Below are 18156 nucleotides of genomic sequence, written 5' to 3'. Positions count from 1 at the left end.
TCGATCATCATTCTCCGCTTTACGTCCGTGGTAACAGCAGCTGATTCCGTTCTGCTGGCTGAAGCGCTACATACTGCCGGTGGCGTGCCTGTCGTTCCAAGTTCTCGAACCGCGCTGAAACAGCTGGGACTTCACTTAACCAGACACTTTTTCAGGACCTCTCTCTGTCTCCCGTGTGCCAGAGTGAAGGACAAACTTGGCAAAGTCAACTGTCAGGTCGGAGACGGTCAGCAAGGGTGACCTGAGGACACCAAAGTAGCTGAGTGTCACAGTGTGGTCTCGCTTTCTTCAAACTAAGCTATGGTGGCCTGCTTTTGTGACACCCTGGGGTCTTACGGTGACCCCGGTATGAGACGTTGATGGGTGTATTTACTGATTTTATTCTTCTTTCCATCAATAACTAACAAAAACATTGGGCTGGCATGCAGAGGGTGAGAGTCACTCTCCATAATGGATAGGAGTTTTGAGTGTGCAGTTTCTCCAAAGGAGATTGTTTAGGTTCCTTCTCAATATTACGTCCTGCAGAGAGTGCCGCTTAGTTCCCAGGACTGAGCCATGCTTCCAGATGAGTTCATTCAGTCTGTTGGCATGACCTCTACAAATCTCCTGTCCCAACATAAAACTGCACAGAAGACTGCACCTGGTACCACAGACAGGTGGAACATCTGCAACAGTGACCTGTATTCTTCAAAAGACCTGAACCTCCTCAAAAAGTAAAGGCTACTGGTTTTTCTTGTATGGAACCCCAGTGTTTTAATTCTTCTCCAGCCCATTTTACAGCTGCACTCCAGCTACTTCATTGTCCCCAAAAAAACTCCAATTTCTCATCACTAGCAACCCAGTGGGCCCTTGGATCTCCAGTGTTATTGTTCAGTGGACGGTAAAAAATCCCAACTACTACTCTTAGACGAGTTTGTGTACAACGTAAGATAATCCTCTCCTAGCCATAGTGACAGACATCACACGATCTAGTTCTGGGGCCAAGAGCCACGGTCACAAGTGCAGTGAGGGAGAAGCCAGGGAGAAGTTATTCTAGGAAATCAGATGCTGGATAACTGTTCTTGCAATTCTATATATCACAAGATTGCTTACAAAACCTGCTTAATGGTGCTCTGTGAGTACAGATGCTTTACAGTGTTTATACAAGCATGGGCCATAAACACCACATCACATACATGGAGCCTGTCGCATGGTGGGTGCATTGCTTGGCTGCAATACGCTTGAGTGTTTTGCATTGTTAGTTCCCTGTCAAATCATTGAGAAGGATCATTATTACTGAGCTGTGAACGTCTACTGGACATTTTCTGGAAAATTCACAGCAGAATTCACCCAACGGACCCTTGAAAGCTCAAGTCCCTTGGACAACTGATGTTTTTTAAGGGAATCAAAACAAGCTGCCAGACTCAGTCTCTCATGTGTTGTCACGTTACCCTAAATATGGCCACTCAGTTTCAGCGCTAAGCCTGGTGTTAAAGGATCGGGGTAACTCTACATCCACTGATGATTTTTAACAGCCACTGATTCTTTTCACCCAGTAATGATAACTGGTGCTGCATTATTTTATCTGTAATCGCCAAGTCTTCTATGGCTCTGTCGAGGTTTTTGCAAACCCTCTTCCAAAACCACGTTGTGAACATGGATTCGTGTTGAATACCTCTTGCCATAGCGTTAAATCTGAAATAATTTTGATATTTATTTTTGTGCAAATTTTGAAAAAGCTGAAAAAGTGGTATTTTTGGACATGTGTGCACCTCAGTGTGGAAAGGTGAAATTGTCTAATTGTGCATTTTGTTTTGTTTTATTCTGATGAAGCCCTCCTCCCAACGAAGCGGCCCATCTGTCAACCACTGTTCTGTTTCGTACTGCCTGTCCAGCCCAGAATCATGTGCTAATGTTTTCCTTTCCTTATCTTTCCTGCCTGCCCTCATAGATCAGCCTTCTGCTATTTTGGGACCCTTTGCCTGTCTGTGCAGCAGCTCCGTTTATCTGCAAAGTATCGAGGAACCGTGCCAGGCAGCTGGACCACGTGACCACCTTCCTACCCCTCCTCAGCACACGGAGAGAGTGCCTGAGAATAACTCAGGGAGCCACACATTGAGAGCCCTCTGCTACTAATGCGGAGACAAAGCTATCGACGGGGGAAACAATGCAAGTTGGAACAGCCAAGGGAAGGACAGTTGTGAATTTCACATCCCCCTCCCACCACTTCTGCCCACAGCAACCACGGTTTCACCCTGATTCCTCCTTTGTGTAGCTCTCCTAATGATGACTCAAGAACAAGTTGAGGGCTCTTAGAGTCCATCTGGTGAATCACGTGGTGTCCATATACAAAACAAGCAAACAAACACCTGCGTTTTTGACCACGAGCCGTTTAAGTTGGAGAAAAAAAAAGGTGTACAACAAACAAAAGGCTTGATTTTTAGAAATAGATTCAAATAGGCCACCCTTAGACTGGCTTTTCTTGCAGCAGAGTTGCAGTTTGTTACATCACCTAATGTACTCACCTTAAACCTTTCTTAGAAGATTGGAAACATCACTGATTTACAAACATTATCAATTAACTACATAATATTTAAATTATTTGCTATGACAGATTGTTAAATTAAATGATTTTCTTGCCAAACATTATTTAAATTGTTCATATTTTGTACTATTTTTATTTTATCAGAATAGTCATATGTGACAATTACTGGAAATACTGGAACTAACTTTTGGGGTTCGACTGTATTTCTGTTACATTTCAAGCTACATGAGAAATGTGAAGCAATCAAGAGTCTGTGTGGGACCTGTTGTTTAAAAAGCTTTGACCACAAGAGCCTTCTGTAACCCCTTTTGATCTATGTGTTAGCCAAGCTTTGTCAGTGCTGGTCACAAGACTTACTGGGCCCCAGTTGGGTTTTCCATGATGGTTTTCAACATAGAATGTATACCCTGTCTCACACCTTCTGTTTTGGGTTAGACTCTACTAGACCACCATGACCCTGCATTAAGCAAGTGGTTGATGATATTGGATGGATGGATGGATGGATGGATGGATGGATACTTGAAATAGGGTTAGATCATGCCCTTAACTTATTTGCCATACAGGGCACCACTGTGCAATCAGACATGGGGTCTTTGTTAGGAAACACACAAATGGGGTTGTAGGGACAGCTGGTAGTGTAATGGTTAGCACTACTGCCTTTGGACCCAAACGTTGCATGTTTAATCCCCACCTCTGGTTGTAGTACCCTTGAGCACAGTACTTACCCTAAATTGCTCCAGTGAAATTACCCAGCTGTATAAATGGGTAAATGACTGCAAGTGTGTAATAATTGTGACCTTAACATTGTAAGTTGCTTTGGAGGAAAGTGTCAGCCAAATGAATAAATGTAAATGCATAGTTGATAAGAAGTTGGCTTTGTGACCAGAAGCTTCATTTAAATAGCTAGAGGCAAACCTCTATTATTCCCTTGATGAAATTTGGTTATCATGAACCTCTACAAGAAATGAAAAGCTCATCAGCGTTTTACATGCTGGCTGCTTTGTGTGTTGAATATATTACAATGAAAGCTGGCTTTTGGTATTGTTGACAGGCAAGGCAATGTCTACAACCACTTGTTCCAAGCAGGGTCACAGTGATCTGGAGCCTACCTGGCAATGCAGGGTGTAGGGCCAAGGAGGGACGGGACTCCAGTCCACTGCAAGGCACCTGAAGTGGGGCTCAAACTCCAGCCCCCCCAACACAGCAGGCACAAGCCAAACCCACCATGCCACCGCACCCCCCTTGTTGACAGGCAACTGAGTGAAATTAACCCTTACTTACAACACTCCATTACAGTTACTGTAGAAATGCAATAATTTTAGAAAAATTTGAGCACTCACTCACTGACAGAGTTGTTCCTTGGACGCACTTTATGAGACACAAAACCGTAATAGCTTTTAAAACAATGCATTATGATATGCATTTAATTAGGACGTGTGTGTTGAGAGATTGCCCTTTAAACTGTGCATTTGACAACGCGAAGCTCTTTGCAGCCCTGTCTGCCTTGATCTTATCTGCTGCTTGCTGTTCTGTGGCTCAGATGCAGGAAATTGCTCCATTTAAGAGCAGAGCCTAGAATTAGTCTATACTGTGCAGCTTCAGTGGGAACTATGCTGGCATAACGGTGGAGAACCCAATCCAAAAATACAACAATGATTAAAGGCATGGGACTTTTTTCAGTGGTGGCCATCGTTTACCTCATTGGTAAGAATCTCGTCTTACTTGTTTCTTTGAAAACTGTAATTAATACAGGGGTGATGCCAGGTTCTGCTAGGGACGTCTCAGCGGTAGAGCTGAGGATGAGTGTAGTGGTGTTATCTGAAAAAATGCAAAGGTTTCACATGCCTTAATGGCAAAAAATTAACCGAGCCAAAATTATTTCATGCTTTTGGGTCTCGTGCCTAAATCGCTATCTGTGTGTGTAAGGTCAGCGGTCCCCATGACGATATTTCGCTATTTATCATCAACAGATTATTGACATCCAGTGCTAGGTGGAACCACACCTGCTGAATGCCTGTACAGTGCATACACCATCAAAGTGCAAATCTGAGCTCATATCCCTTCATCTTATTTATACTTCCACAGCATTCTAAAAATAAAAGTTTTAAAAGTTAACTGCAATCAACTCGTGTGTAATTAAAATGTGATTACTTAATTTTTTTGCTGCTTCAATAGCTAGAAAATAACATATGAAATGTTGGAAATTGCATAGTGATTAGGTCCCTTATACTGTAAAAAAGCAAACTTGTCCTTACAAATGTGTTTGCATCACTGAAATCTGTATCATGAGGTTTTCAAAAATGGTTCTGCATAATTCATAAGTTTTTATGGGCTAAACACATACTTGGTTGAGTAACCCAGAGTAAGTAGTGTGTCTAGCAGTGTAAGTCACCTTGGTGAATAAGGTGTGTGGGCTGATAATACTGCATAGTGTTCATTGGAAGTCGCTTTGGAGAAAAGTGCCTATTAAATAAATAAAATAACGTATTGTAAATGTAATGTAATGGCCTGCAGTCTTCAGTTGACTGAGTTCTGTTGCTGATTGCTTAATACTTGTCAGTTACAGACAATGCAAACCACAGTCCAGCAAAAAATATTAATATATTTCACACTTGCTGAGAAGGATTCTAAGTCTCCTAAATTTGTCATATTGAGTTTAGTCACCTTCTTTTGATGTGCAGCACTTTGCAGTTATGTAGGTCAGTGTGTGCACAGAGATTAAAAACGTATGATTTTGTTCAAATTCGGAGCGGTATCTTGGTTAATCTAATTCGTCAACCTTGTGGGTGGGTCATAGCATTTCCCGTCTCAATCTTGTCAATTTGATCTGTGCCGGAAATTACAGTGCAGCCCTTAACTTTGTCTACTTTCTTGCAGACTTATTTCAAAGTGTGATTGGGTTGCAATTGGTGCGTTTTGGCCTAAACAAGAGATTCTTATCCAGCTGAACACCTGTTATTCAAGTGCACCTGCTCTAGATGATTGCAAGCATAGATTTTAAAATCTCTACTTTATTTTTTTGTGAATAACAACAACAACAACAACAACAACAATAATAATAATAATAATAATAATAATAATAATGTTAGTTACAGTCACTGAAAGCCCCTGAGGACTGGAATTTCCCATCTTGCACAAAAACTGTTCTTTAGGCAGCAATGATAACAATATAGAGCATCAAGTCAAAACCCAATCTGTGTAGTACCATTTCAAGTGTACAAATAGTCATCACTACATTTCACCCCCCATTTACCTAGAAAATCAATAAAGACCCTGCTACAAATGCCTTAATCTGTGAAGTACTGTAGTTAGTTGATATGTGTCCTTAGTTTTATACAGTACTGTGCAAAAGTTTTAGGCACTTGGGGAAAAATTCTGTATAGTGAGAATGCTTCCAAAAATAATGGTCTCAATTAATAAACTTCCTGCAAAGCTTAGTAGCTACTCATCGTCAACAACTGCTTGTCCCGAGTGGGGTTGTGCCAGGTTTGGCCAGGTCCTGCTCTCTGGCAGGTCTGGGGTTCAAGTCCTGCTTGGGGTGCCTTGTGATGGATTGGCGTCCCGTCCTGGGTGTGTCCTCCAGTTTTGCGCCCTGTGTTGCTGGGTCAGGCTCCGGTTCGCCGTCACCTCGCTCAGGATAAATGGTCTCAGACTCGACACTCTAGGCCAGGAATGCTTGGAAATGTAAAATATGTTCTCTCCCATTGACACTAATGCAGAACATATTAAATAACCATCTAAAACAAATATTTTGGTGAAACATCTAAGTGACTAAGACTTTTGCACAGTACTATATATCTTGGAATTTTTTTGAATATTTTTAAACTTATTTTAAGCTTAAATGTTTTTCCTAATTAATATAAATATTTTGCAGATTCCTTACTAACTAAAGTCCAGGGAGATGACCCAAATAGCAAAGATGAACCAGGTATATTAGGTTTGTATGTGCCGTGCAACCCAATCTTAATGTTTTCATGCTCAATAAATTCATGTTGTATGTTGAAAATACAAAATAATACAAATCTATTTAGCTGGAAAGGCAGTTTAGAGAAATACAATAACATGCAAGAAATACAATTTATTGCCTGTTTGGCAGGTGTTTTATAGTGTTTCCAATACATGTCTTCTTTCTCCCCAGTAGAAGTGAAATATGCCATCATAGGAGTGGGGATTGGAGTGTTTTTCTCTCTATGTTTTGTTGCCATAAAGTTCTACATGCTTAAAAAGCACATGCTCGACAATGAACTATCAGGTAAGACAACACCTCGGACTGTCGTGTGTGTGTGTGTGTGTGTGTGTGCTTCTGATTTTTTGTTTGTGAGACTTGCACTGCCAGTATTTGTTTCGGTAGCAGTTCCATGGTAGGTGTGTTTTTGTGTTTCTTTGCCGGGTGTTTTCTATCAGTCCAGCTGAAAAGAAAGGTTTGTGTGTTTGGGTTTAGGAATAGTTGGTAGTGCAGTGGTTAGAGTTACTGCCTTTGGCTCCTAAGGTTGCAGGTTTGATCTTTCCCTCTGGCTCTAGTACCCTTGAGTAAGGTAATTACCCACCTGTGTAAATTGGTAAAAAGTTGTAACCTTAACATAATAACTGGCTTGGGAGAAAAACCAAATCAATAAAAGTAAGCCTCCCCTTGTCTACAATGTGAGCTCAAATACATCACAGCGATATTGTAAAAGATGGCAAAGTATGCCCACCCTTCTCAATGTGTTTCTGCAGATGCAAAGCAGAGCCCTCTGGTCATGACAGTTTCTTGTTCTTCTTTTAGATGCAGATTCAGATAAAAGACCCTCATTTATGAGGTAAGCGTGTTTGTTAGAATCACTGTGGACATGCATTTTGAAACACCACTGGTGTCTTGAGGAAATGCTGTACGGTAACTTCGCCGACATCTATAGGGGTACTGGCTGAGGCTGCAGATCACACTTTCTCATATGTGAAATATCCAGCTCCTATACCCAACAGCACTAGGTGGCTCAAACACAATTGCAACGTTTCTGTTAAGGCATATTTTTGCATATTCTTTAGTGGAACTCAGCTAAGGAAAGCAGCAAGTCAAGACTGTGCAAGGTCAAAATAGAGACCATCCCTCCCCTGCTGTGGACGTGACCTCCGAGACACCAGTAAAACATGTGTGACCACATATGGACCTTCCTGGGACAGGGATGTCTGGTAATTTCTTCAGTCATTATAGGACGATAAGCTTCCAGCTGACTGCGAGGACAAGTCCTGACATGGTGGCCATGTCCAAGCACGGAGAGCTGCTTCAGGCATGAACGGTTTCTTTGCTAACGTCCATCATGACACATCCAGACAAGAAAAGATGAGGAGAAATTCCAGGACATTAAAAAAAGACTGAACTCAGCAGGAGGGCACTGAAAGCATGAATCCAGAACCATGAGTCTCCCGAGTGCCTGCAAACCCATTACGGTGTACACACTTATGGACCTTCTGGATGGTGCGACAGATCATCCAAAATGAAGGATGCAAATAAAATTCCCACCCAGTTTTTTCACAGTGGTGACAAAGTGTTTTTTAAATTATTATTTTACACTTCTCAAAATCTTTAAGCGCATGGACACCGCATCTGCGGTAGAGGATGGCGATGAGGGAAATCAGAGAACGGTATCATCTCGGACGAAAGCCTTGCTGAGGTGGAAGACAGGGCCGTCTGAGCAGCTCGGTTTCATGTTGCTTTTGTTTTGGTAGCTTTTAGCATAGTGGTTAGAGCTGCTGCTTTTGCGCCCAAAAGTTACAGTTTGCAATCTCATCTTCATTTAGCTGAAGCTGAATGATTAAATGTAACGTAAACATCTGAGGGCGAATGGTACACCGATGCCAAGCAATTGTGTCCTGCTCAGCAATCAAATAAAAGTCTGTTTTTAGTTCCATCGTTTCCATGCGTTGTGTGTTTTCCACCTGCTTTGCCAAACCGGGCTTGAGCAGAGACTTCCAGAAGAGCTGAAACAGCAGCAAATTTCACCAATAAACATGTGGAAAAAAAACAAGGAAAACATCTCCTTTTTATTGCATGTTGTGCATTAATAATATTAATTATTAGCTGATTTAGTAATGATAGGTTTATATAGCTCTACTGAGTGGAAAGCATATTTTAAGATAAATTATGTTAAGTGTCTGATATATGGAAGAGTTTTCTGAGGGGTGGGTTCAACTGTCAAGAAAAGTTTTTAATGTTAAGTTCCTTTCACATGGTGGCACTGTTGCATTATTTGGGCAGAACCTCTCACAGTTTAAATATGTTATGCACTGCACTGGTATGGTATCAAGTATATACTGTATATGTATATATATATACATTCACTTACCCTCATATAACTTCAGACTTTCAGATACAACCAGTATGTCTGGCAGGCCAGGTCAGCCCATCCCTCCCACTGTCCCTCAGATTTAGTAAGTAAATCCTTTCAAGTAGAATGAAAACATGTTTCAGCAGAACTGGTCGCTTTCTCTTCCATCCTGAGTACAACCCATCATTTACCACAAACGTGTAATTTGTGAATCTGCAACCCTGTGCTTATATAGTACACTTTTTTTTTGGCATCAGATGTGGGTTGGGTCTTGTGATGTTTGGGTAAAGATGTAATTCATTTATATTTTGCATAAAACATATGGTCTGCAGTTGTACTTTATTGCTCAAGTTTATACTGAGTGCAATTTTTTTAGATGAATATTTTAATCCCACTGTATTCTCCTCCTCACAGTCCAAGGTTCAAGATTACTTTTGGAAGGATGAGAATATTAAAATCTAATGTAAAAATATAAAAGCACGAGCAAGAAATCCAAGTATATAGTTTTTCTGGGAAGTAACACATCTCAATTTCTGCCCATTCAATTTATTTTCATTTACATAATTGACCAGGTATATTGTACAATAATCCCACTGAGTAGAGTTTTATACAATACGTGCCATAGATGTTAAGGACATGGCATTGTAACCTGGAGGCTGTTCCGTCAAATCTTCTCTCCATTCCTGCTGTCTTATCCTTGATGAAGGTACTGATCATCTTGCAACAATAATGCTTTGAATAAATGCATCAGGTAACTACAGAAATACTAATATACAATGTACTGGATATATTAAGAATAATATTTGCGTAGATTAACTCAGCAGGCCACAGTATAATCTCCTTATTAGTATGCAAACACAGAGACTCTTCGATGACTTTTTGAGTTGTCAAAGGACACTTTAGCTGTTTTGTCCTATTAAAGTGATTGGAACAGAAAGTTTCTCTAGATTCTTTTTCATTTGCATCTGAGTTGTCCTTTTACTTCTTTAAAAGGACTTCCCACACAGTTGGATATAGAGGCACATAAGGAGGTGATCCTGCAGGAGAGACCGGGTGAGTGTTGGGTCTCGGCACTCCATCCTCAGGGTGGAAGCAGAGACCAGCCACCGTAGTGTTCCTTTCAGAGGCTCCACACTGGAGCCCAGAGCACTCCACGACAGGAAATGACATTTACCACATTTCCAGAGTACTCAGGGAGGGGCGTTTCAGGGAGGGAGAGGTTGTGTCTGGCTCTACACTAGATGGGCCCCGTGTCATATTTCACAGAAACAAGGGAAAAAGAGAGAGAGAAAAACAGAAGAACTCTGGAGCGCCTTTGTTGGTCTTAACTGGTTTTATGGAGTCAGTGGGTCTGAAAGATGAAAATCCCTGCAGTGGTCGCAATTCTCCTGATTGAAGCTCTCATTGGAGGTAGGAACACCTTTCTGACAAATGAAGATTTGAATGTAAACAATGTGTCTGAATGTAGCCGGATCTGTCAGTCGCTGCCAGGCTGCTGGGGTAGAGGATGGAACGAAATACAAAGATGAGTGAGAACTAAGGATCTGGGGAGTGCTGCCGTTGGCCAGATGTGTCAACACAACTGGTAAAATGTGATCTGAAAGAGCACATTTGATCTGGAGAAGTGCCTTGGAATCTTGTCCTCACCAGGGTAAAGAAAGGGCTACATCAACAGAAAGGAAAGAAAGGTCTGAACTTAGAACTACACCAAAAATGAGAATCTTTTGTGGCTCCCATCAACACTCTAGGCCAAGAGCTGCTTTGACAGCACCGTTACAAAGTTACAGGTTAAAAATGGAACAGCCTGCTTGGAATGCTTTTTGAATCTTAAAAAAATGTAAATTTTAAAGCATATTAAAAGTATCATAAAATGGGTAATAATCTCAGATGCAACTTGTTTCTTCTGCAGAAAGGGACCTACGTGTGTTATTTGTCATCAAAGTTCTTCTGAGTTTCCTTGGATATCTTGAGACTCTTCAGTGTGGATGTCTTCAAATGGTTGAAGTTAAAGAAAAAAACATATACAACACTGTGTAAATTCATCTTTACATGGGGCCATGGGCTGTTAATGTCTGCTAGTGGTGTGGTCATTGCATGGAAAACACAGTGACAAGAGGAGAACACAATGGGATGAATATGAAACAAAACACACATTAACACCACCGAAGCAGGGACAAGTTTCCTAACAGATGGTTACAATTTTCTTTCTACTTTCTGGGCTCCACAGCAGCAGATGTATGAGGTCCACCTGAAGAATGTCATTGCTGCTTCATTACCTTCATTCTTGAACCATGGTCAAATGGGTGGCTCAGTTGACAAATGAGGCATGCTATTGTACACCAACAGTCAAATTTCCATTGACGTCATTTCCGAGAATTTCCATAACATTCTCATGTCTTTTCCTACATTTTCCCAAAAAGTCACCATTGGAGGGTGTTTCTACTAAAATTTCTTCCATCTTCATGGGAACTGATAATGATCCCCATTGGGTAGCCTGGCACCAACCGCTCTTTGGAGGTTTCAGTGGAACTGATAGATGGGTGTAAATCCAAGTGTATCACTGCTGTGTAACCACTGATTCATTGTTCTTTCTTCCCAGTTGGCTGTGCGGGTGTTGAAAAGCCACGGCGGACACTGTGTATTTCGTCACCAGAGGTGTGCAAGGCCCTCAACGTCACAGTTACCCCAGGGCCCGTGGCCACTGCCATGGATGGCGAAAACATTACCCTGTCGTGTCGCGTGTCCCCACGGAGAAGCCCCGACAGTGTGCTGGTGGTGCGCTGGATGTTCGTTGGGAAGGCTGTGGGCAGTGAAGAGCAGCTCATTGTCAAGCTCAATGTGCGGCGGGCCAAGTACTACGGGAACTATACCAAACGCTTCGGCCAGCCCAAACTCCGTCTCCTGGAGGAAAGGCAGGATCAGTCCTACAGCCTACTCATCCTCAATGCATCCGAGGGGGACCGAGGCCAGTATGTCTGCAGGGTTCAGGAGATCAGGCACCACCAGGACCGATGGAGGGCTGCCTCGAATGGCACGGCCGCTACGGAACTCAGAGGTAATAAGAGCTACAGGCAAAAGAGGAACCACTGGAGGGTCGATTATCAATACATCAGGCTGCTACAGTTTGAGTGGGAAATGACTGTAGGCCATGTGTCCTCAACAGCAGCATCTTTCACAAAACCTTATTGTATTATGATTAATGAAGAGCCCTAACAACAACTATGGATGGAAATGGCTTGCGTTCCACATAGTACAGCAGGGACCCGTCAGACACACTTACAACATCAGTGTAATAAATAGTCCTGAATGTCAATTATGGGTGCCGTGGGGGCACAGCACACAGCACTGCTGCCTCACAGCGCTTGAGGTGTTTGGTTGTAGGTTTGAATCTGTGGAGTTTACATGTTCTCCCTGTGTCTGCATGGGTTTCCTCCAGGTGCTCTGGTTTCCTCCCACAGTTCAAAGACATGCGGTTCAGGTGGATTGTGATACTAAATTGCCCATAACATGTGAGTGGGTGAGTGACTGTGTGTTTGGGTACCCTGCAATAGAATGGTGTCCTGTGCAGAGTGTACCCCAGGCAGCTGTGTTTGCAGTAATTCTGAGACAGGCTCTAGACTGCTGCAACCCTGATCAGAACAAACAGCTGGTGGAAGTGAATGAAGTTCAGTTACACCATATCCCAGAAGTTGTTTTCTCCACCACAGTGTCATTAACCATCACGCTCAGATGGTTAACACAAACAATCTGTCCTGAGAGCACATGGATGTGCAATACGGCGAGACGACGGCTGCTTGCACTGGTGTTGATGTTGAAAGAACTCAGGGCCTCCCCTTGCCTCTGCTTGGCAAGTGCATTATCAGGGACCAGCAGTGTACAGTGTAGTGGGTTAGTCTTCTAGAATTATGGCTTTGAGATTCTTAGACTGGAACCTTTTGAATATAACAGTCACTGTGGCAGCCAATGTATTATTATTATTATTATTATTATTATTATTATTATTATTCTTATTATTATTATGTATACATATAAATTTCTTCTTCTTCTTCTTATTATTATTCTTATTATTATTATTATTATTATGTATACATATAAATTTCTTCTTATTATTATTATTCTTATTATTATTATTATTATTAATAATAAACTACTATTGCTGGGAGAGAGTCATAGTTGAAAAGGCTGAATTTCAGTTTAACTTTTACAGTACTGACATTTACCTGGAACAGTTTATAAATTTTTAAGTCCAGAGAGAAACTGTCTTACTGCTAAAAACAATGAGAAATTTTTGTCTATATGTGGAAAGAAGTAAATGCTGTTATTAGGATGAATTATACTATATAGTTAAGCTGCATATTTTTGCATTTCTTTTTAATGCTGGTCAAAAATAAGCACGACTGTTTTTAAATATCATCTGAAATATGCTGACATGTGGAAAAAATGTGGGGTGCAGGGTTATTGTAGCAAAGAGTATTTTTAAAGACGGTAATTTAATGTTTCGCATTACTTATATGGGTGTGCTTACATGAGGAAGAGCCACAGTGGCTTAAGGAAGAATTTAAGTCTACCATCTGCTTGTCTGCTTGTTCTCCCACACAAGAAGAAATGCCCACCTGTTCAAGGATGGGCCTTTAAGCACTTTTAGAATCAGAACTGTACATGTGACACACACCCCATACTCAGTTTGCTCTCAGATAGTCTCTGGCCCAGCATCTGCAATTGCATAGACTAGCATCAAAATGTGTCATAACGTTTTCCCGTATTGCGCAAACCAATTAAAATAACACTGCTTTTGTATCAGGCCTTTGCTTCAAACTTGTGTGAAGAGAAAAATTATTTTTATTCCAGTCCCCTTACCAAGGCAAACCATGGCAGTGGCTGGGTGGAATTACTGTAGGGTCTGGGTTTGAAAAGAAACAACAGGCACTTTCAGAAAATCGTTCTTCCGGTAAGGGAAGACCAAGCCACCGAGAAGGAAGCCTGAGTTCCCTGATCCCTGCTCACCGAGCTGGAGCTGTTCGCTCTGGGGGGTCAGGAACAGAAGCAGGGAATATCTTTGATGGTGGACACTGGGGAGGGCAGAGCAGGGGAGGCGGTGTCGGTAGTTGTGCATTGTTTGTGTTCCTCGGAGCGCCCAACCTCAACGCCTTCGGCTGCCCGTGGTTTGGGTATTTCTGTCCGGCCCTGTGGGTGTCAACTGCCATGGGCCAGGGCTTCAGGAAGAGGTCTGTCTTTAAGCCTGACCTCAGCGTTATTGTGCCATAAATGGCAACCTGCAATATAGTCTCTTTTTCACTCCTCGTGACACATGTAATCAGGTCTTTCCCCACTCTCCCTTCTAGTGCATGTCCGGACCGCAACGCACACACAGGAGGGTGTGTGGCAGCTCTTTGAAGGTAAGTTCTGGCTTATAGTAATAAGGCAAGGTAAGTCCTGGGCAAATCACTTCCTGGGGGGGTAAACTTCTGCTTCCTGCAAGTGACACAACACCTTAACAAGTACAAATATTTGCAGAAAATTAGTAGACATTCTAATAATGCATCTATCTACATTTATTCACTTAGCTGATGCTTTTCTCCAAAGTGACTTACAGTATTAAGGTTACAATTATTTAGCCCTTTACACAGCTGGGTAATTTTACTGGAGCAATTTTAGGGTAAGTACCGTGCTCAAGGGTACTGCAGTCGGAGGTGGGGATCGGACCCGCAACCTTTGGATCCAAAGATACTTATCTGGAAGATATCTATCTACCAAAATCCTCACAGAATTTATTTACATCACAGATCTTGCTAGCTAACTAGCTAACTAGCTAGCTAGGTAGTAGCAATGTAGCATGATTGCCAGAAATGCACCGTGCAAGCAAGACATGCAATACCTGTAGACCGCTTGCGATCCACTGTGATCCTGAAGCTGCCCCCAGAGCCCCCCCCCCCCCCCCCCCACCTCTGAAGCCTTTGAGAATGACACTGACTTGGAAATAGTCACATGTGCTATTATATGGCCTAACCTCAGTCTCAACCAGCCCAAGCCGCTGCGGTCGGAACGACTCGCACAATCTGGATTTGCTGAGTCACACGGGCCCAACTTGACCCGGTTGGAAGCAGTGAGGCACCACTGCCTTGCAGGCCAGAAGCAAGGCCAGACCTCAGAGGGTGCTCCGGAACATGCCATAATTACGGCAGGCGTCAAGGCCTTCAAAGCAGAAAGAAAGTTTCAACAAGCACTTTGTGCCTTTCGCTTTACTCTGAGATTTCCCTTGCATACGAAGACACACAGCAGCTCGGTTCCCTTAGTATTGTTCTGGTTATCGGAAAAAAACAGGCTGCGAGCAAAGAGTCGGGGTTTGGGCGACCGTGTGTGATGGCCCACTGTACGACAGTCACATTTTACTGTGCGCATAGGACACCATAAGGGGGTGGCTTCTGACAGAGCCGCATGGTGACACTTTGTAATGTAGATTTTACTCCCCTGCGCTCCAGACGTGTACCTGTGCGCTGTGCTGATCTGCTCCGTCGGACTGCTCTGCATGTGTCTATTCACCGTGATCATCACCTGTCAGTACCTGCATAAGAGACAGCGCTCCAAAGGTGGGTTCCTGCACTGTGAATCGTGTCAAAGGGCAAGCCAGAGAGCAAACCGGTCCTTCTTATTTTATATCTTTATTCGCCCCGGAATGAAAACATCTTGATCAGTTTAACTGTATATGTGGTTGAAATGTGCACAAGTACCATGTGCTAAAAGTTGCGGTTCACCATCACTTTGTATAAATGGACAGTGATGTTTCGTTTTGTTTCTTGCAGCAAGTTACTATTTAGTGAAGTGTCCTCAAAACAGGTACGTATTCCATTAGCTCTTTATGGTTTCTTTCAATAAATGAAGCTTCAGTGAACGTAGCAGTACACGTGTGTGTTATTTAGATTTAAAGAGAAGGAGGGCTGGTGACTAGTCAGCTGATGGAAGTAAATAATTGTTCTCATAGGGACTAAAATATGCTTTTCCTCTACTGGGATCTTTCATGGTCCGGATCACGGCACCATGCCCATTTAATGCTACGGCAGATTTATTATCCACAGGGGCAGAGATGCCTTTCGATGTAAACCCAACAGGGGGTTAAATGCTGCAACATAGACTGAAACCTATGTGTAAGCAACATAGACTGAAACCATGATCAACCTTCAACCATGATCACTTTCAGTTCAGGGGAAACGGTAACCAGTGTTGTTAGCATGTCTCCTGCATTGCCCAAGAAGGAGAAGAAATACTTGAAGAAGAAGAGTGTAGGAGACATAGAGGTACCCCCTGCAATACCAGCCAAAGGTATTTGATTCTCCCTGTGACAACAGATGGATGTAGCACAATGCAAATGTGTTATTGGACGTGCTCAGAACACATTCAAGGAAATAAGGACTACATTGTGTTAGAAGTGCTCATTTTTCATATGCCTTGAAATTACTGTAAAAAATCCACTGAAATATTTAACACCACAAGGCAGCGCAGTGGCACGGTAGGTCACGTTGCTCTCTCCCAGCACCTGGGCTGTGGGTTCAGATGTGGGGTTGAGCTCAACTCCATATGTGTGAAGTTTGCATGTTCTCCCTGTCTTCACCTGGGTTTCCTCCTGGTGCTCTGGTTTCTTCCCACAGTCTGAAGGCATGCAGTTCAGGTGAATTGATGACTCTAAATTGTACATAGTATGTGTGTCATGTTACTGTTATATATAGATACCACACAGTAATCTACAATTGATGACATAATAGTATGTAGTATTCTACACAGTAATCATTATTTCTGACTTTGGACAAAAGCATCTGTTAAATTAATAAATATAGCAAAGTTTGTAGTGATGCACACTATCATATCTTACCTGTTAAGCAATGTTGCTTATTTGCTGGTGCCAACTTCAGTATGGTCTGTACCACACTCAGTCTCTATAGTACATTTGTTCAGGACAGCTGTCATTTATTTTTCCTTATTTTATTGTACAACAGGGCTGCCTGTTAAATATACTTACCTTACATTTATTCATTTAGCTGATGCTTTTCTCCAAAGCAACTTGTAATGTTAAGCTACTTACAAAGCTTAGTCATTTTTACTGGAGCAATTAGAGGGTAAAGACCTTGCGTAAGGGTTCTACAGCTGGAATTCAGACCTGCGGATTCAAAGGCAGTAACTTTAACCACTACACTATCAGCTGTCGATATTCCAAAACAATATATACATTGTTTTAGCAAAAATCATCTTTCGTTTGAAATATAAATGTGCTTTGCTGCATATATGCACTTGCTAATTTCTCATCTTTGGCCGTAGACAAGCTGCGAAGACCCAAACTAATAAAGACCCAGCCCAGGAAAGTAGTTCTGGTGAGTTTCCTGGCAATAACAGAATCCATACCTGAAGGAACAAACCAAAACAGCAATCAGCTGTAATAATTCAGATCCATCAGCTGTCAACATTGTCATTCGTGATGATTGCTTTGCACGTTTACACTGCGGTAATACCAGCAGTGCCTTACACATGACAAGAGGTAATTTCAATCTCAATTTTTTGATGTGTTGCTTAAAGCATGTGTCACTTCAGATCCTTAACCACCTTGTTATTGTGCCTTTTTGTTTACACCTTCAGCCAAAAATTGCAGAAGAAAGCCTGACGTATGCTGAGTTGGAGCTGGTCAAACCGCTTCCTGAGACAAAGTCATCATGCAAAGGAACAGTCTATGCCCAGATACTCTTTGAGGACCGGCCGCTGTAAAATACTTCAGCCTGGGTTCAGATCAAACTGTTTATTTATAAAATGTTTATTTGTCTTGTTTTGTATCTTCTCCATATTTCCTCTTGACTTACTTATATGAATGTGACATGGAGTTGCATAGTTCATTCATGTGATTTATATTCATATAATGTATTGCTCAAAAAGTACATTTTTTTTACATTGTTGTAAAAGGTTAAATATTTTCATATTTAAAATCAAGCCAGGATTTGGTTTGCAAATGAATATGTGCTTGTGTGTGGTCACTGGAGTGAGCAGCTTTTACTGTCTCAGTGAAGTGACCAGAATTCAAATGTAAGTCTATCTGCATGCATTTCCCTTATTTTCTAATACAGATTTTGTATATAAATGCACATGTGAGATATGAAGGAAATCCAATGTGAAAAGAACATTTTAATAAAGAATATTACACCTTTCAGGCCTTGTCCAACACCTTTTTTTGACCAGCTTTTGAAAGGAATGAAGATGTGAGACCAGGATATGGTCGCATATTGGTCCACATATGTACCCGATGAGCGCTCTAGAAAAGCTTATTGTGCTGAGGACTTTGCAGAAGGTCGT

The 18156-nt window shown here is 42.0% G+C and overlaps 2 protein-coding genes across 4 annotated transcripts; both read left to right on the top strand.

Annotated features, from left to right (window-relative positions):
* Positions 1-4075: 4075 nt before the first annotated feature.
* Positions 4076-8263, top strand: LOC108918840 (transmembrane protein 273-like). 3 transcript variants are annotated; one of them, XM_018726441.2, is made up of 5 exons: positions 4076-4228; positions 6399-6452; positions 6666-6776; positions 7290-7323; positions 7550-8263. In XM_018726441.2, the coding sequence occupies exons 1-5, from the start codon at positions 4177-4179 to the stop codon at positions 7599-7601; spliced, it is 303 nt and encodes a 100-aa protein (XP_018581957.1). In that variant the 5' UTR covers positions 4076-4176; the 3' UTR covers positions 7602-8263. The 3 variants fall into 3 exon arrangements, with proteins under 3 accessions (XP_018581957.1, XP_018581956.1, XP_018581955.1); XM_018726440.2 differs by having other exon boundaries at positions 6663-6776; XM_018726439.2 differs by having other exon boundaries at positions 6399-6461.
* A 1848-nt stretch (positions 8264-10111) lies between these two features.
* On the top strand, positions 10112-17642 carry vstm4b (V-set and transmembrane domain containing 4b). The gene is made up of 8 exons (XM_018726438.1): positions 10112-10239; positions 11429-11884; positions 14172-14225; positions 15309-15416; positions 15630-15663; positions 16025-16146; positions 17137-17189; positions 17452-17642. The coding sequence occupies exons 1-8, from the start codon at positions 10188-10190 to the stop codon at positions 17575-17577; spliced, it is 1005 nt and encodes a 334-aa protein (XP_018581954.1). The 5' UTR covers positions 10112-10187; the 3' UTR covers positions 17578-17642.
* The last annotated feature ends 514 nt before the right edge of the window (positions 17643-18156 follow it).

This window comes from Scleropages formosus, chromosome 24, assembly GCF_900964775.1.
Source record: "Scleropages formosus chromosome 24, fSclFor1.1, whole genome shotgun sequence".
Classification (NCBI taxonomy): Eukaryota; Metazoa; Chordata; class Actinopteri; order Osteoglossiformes; family Osteoglossidae; genus Scleropages; species Scleropages formosus.
Note: the sequence above shows the minus strand (reverse complement) of the source record. Positions and strands in the feature narration are given on the sequence as shown.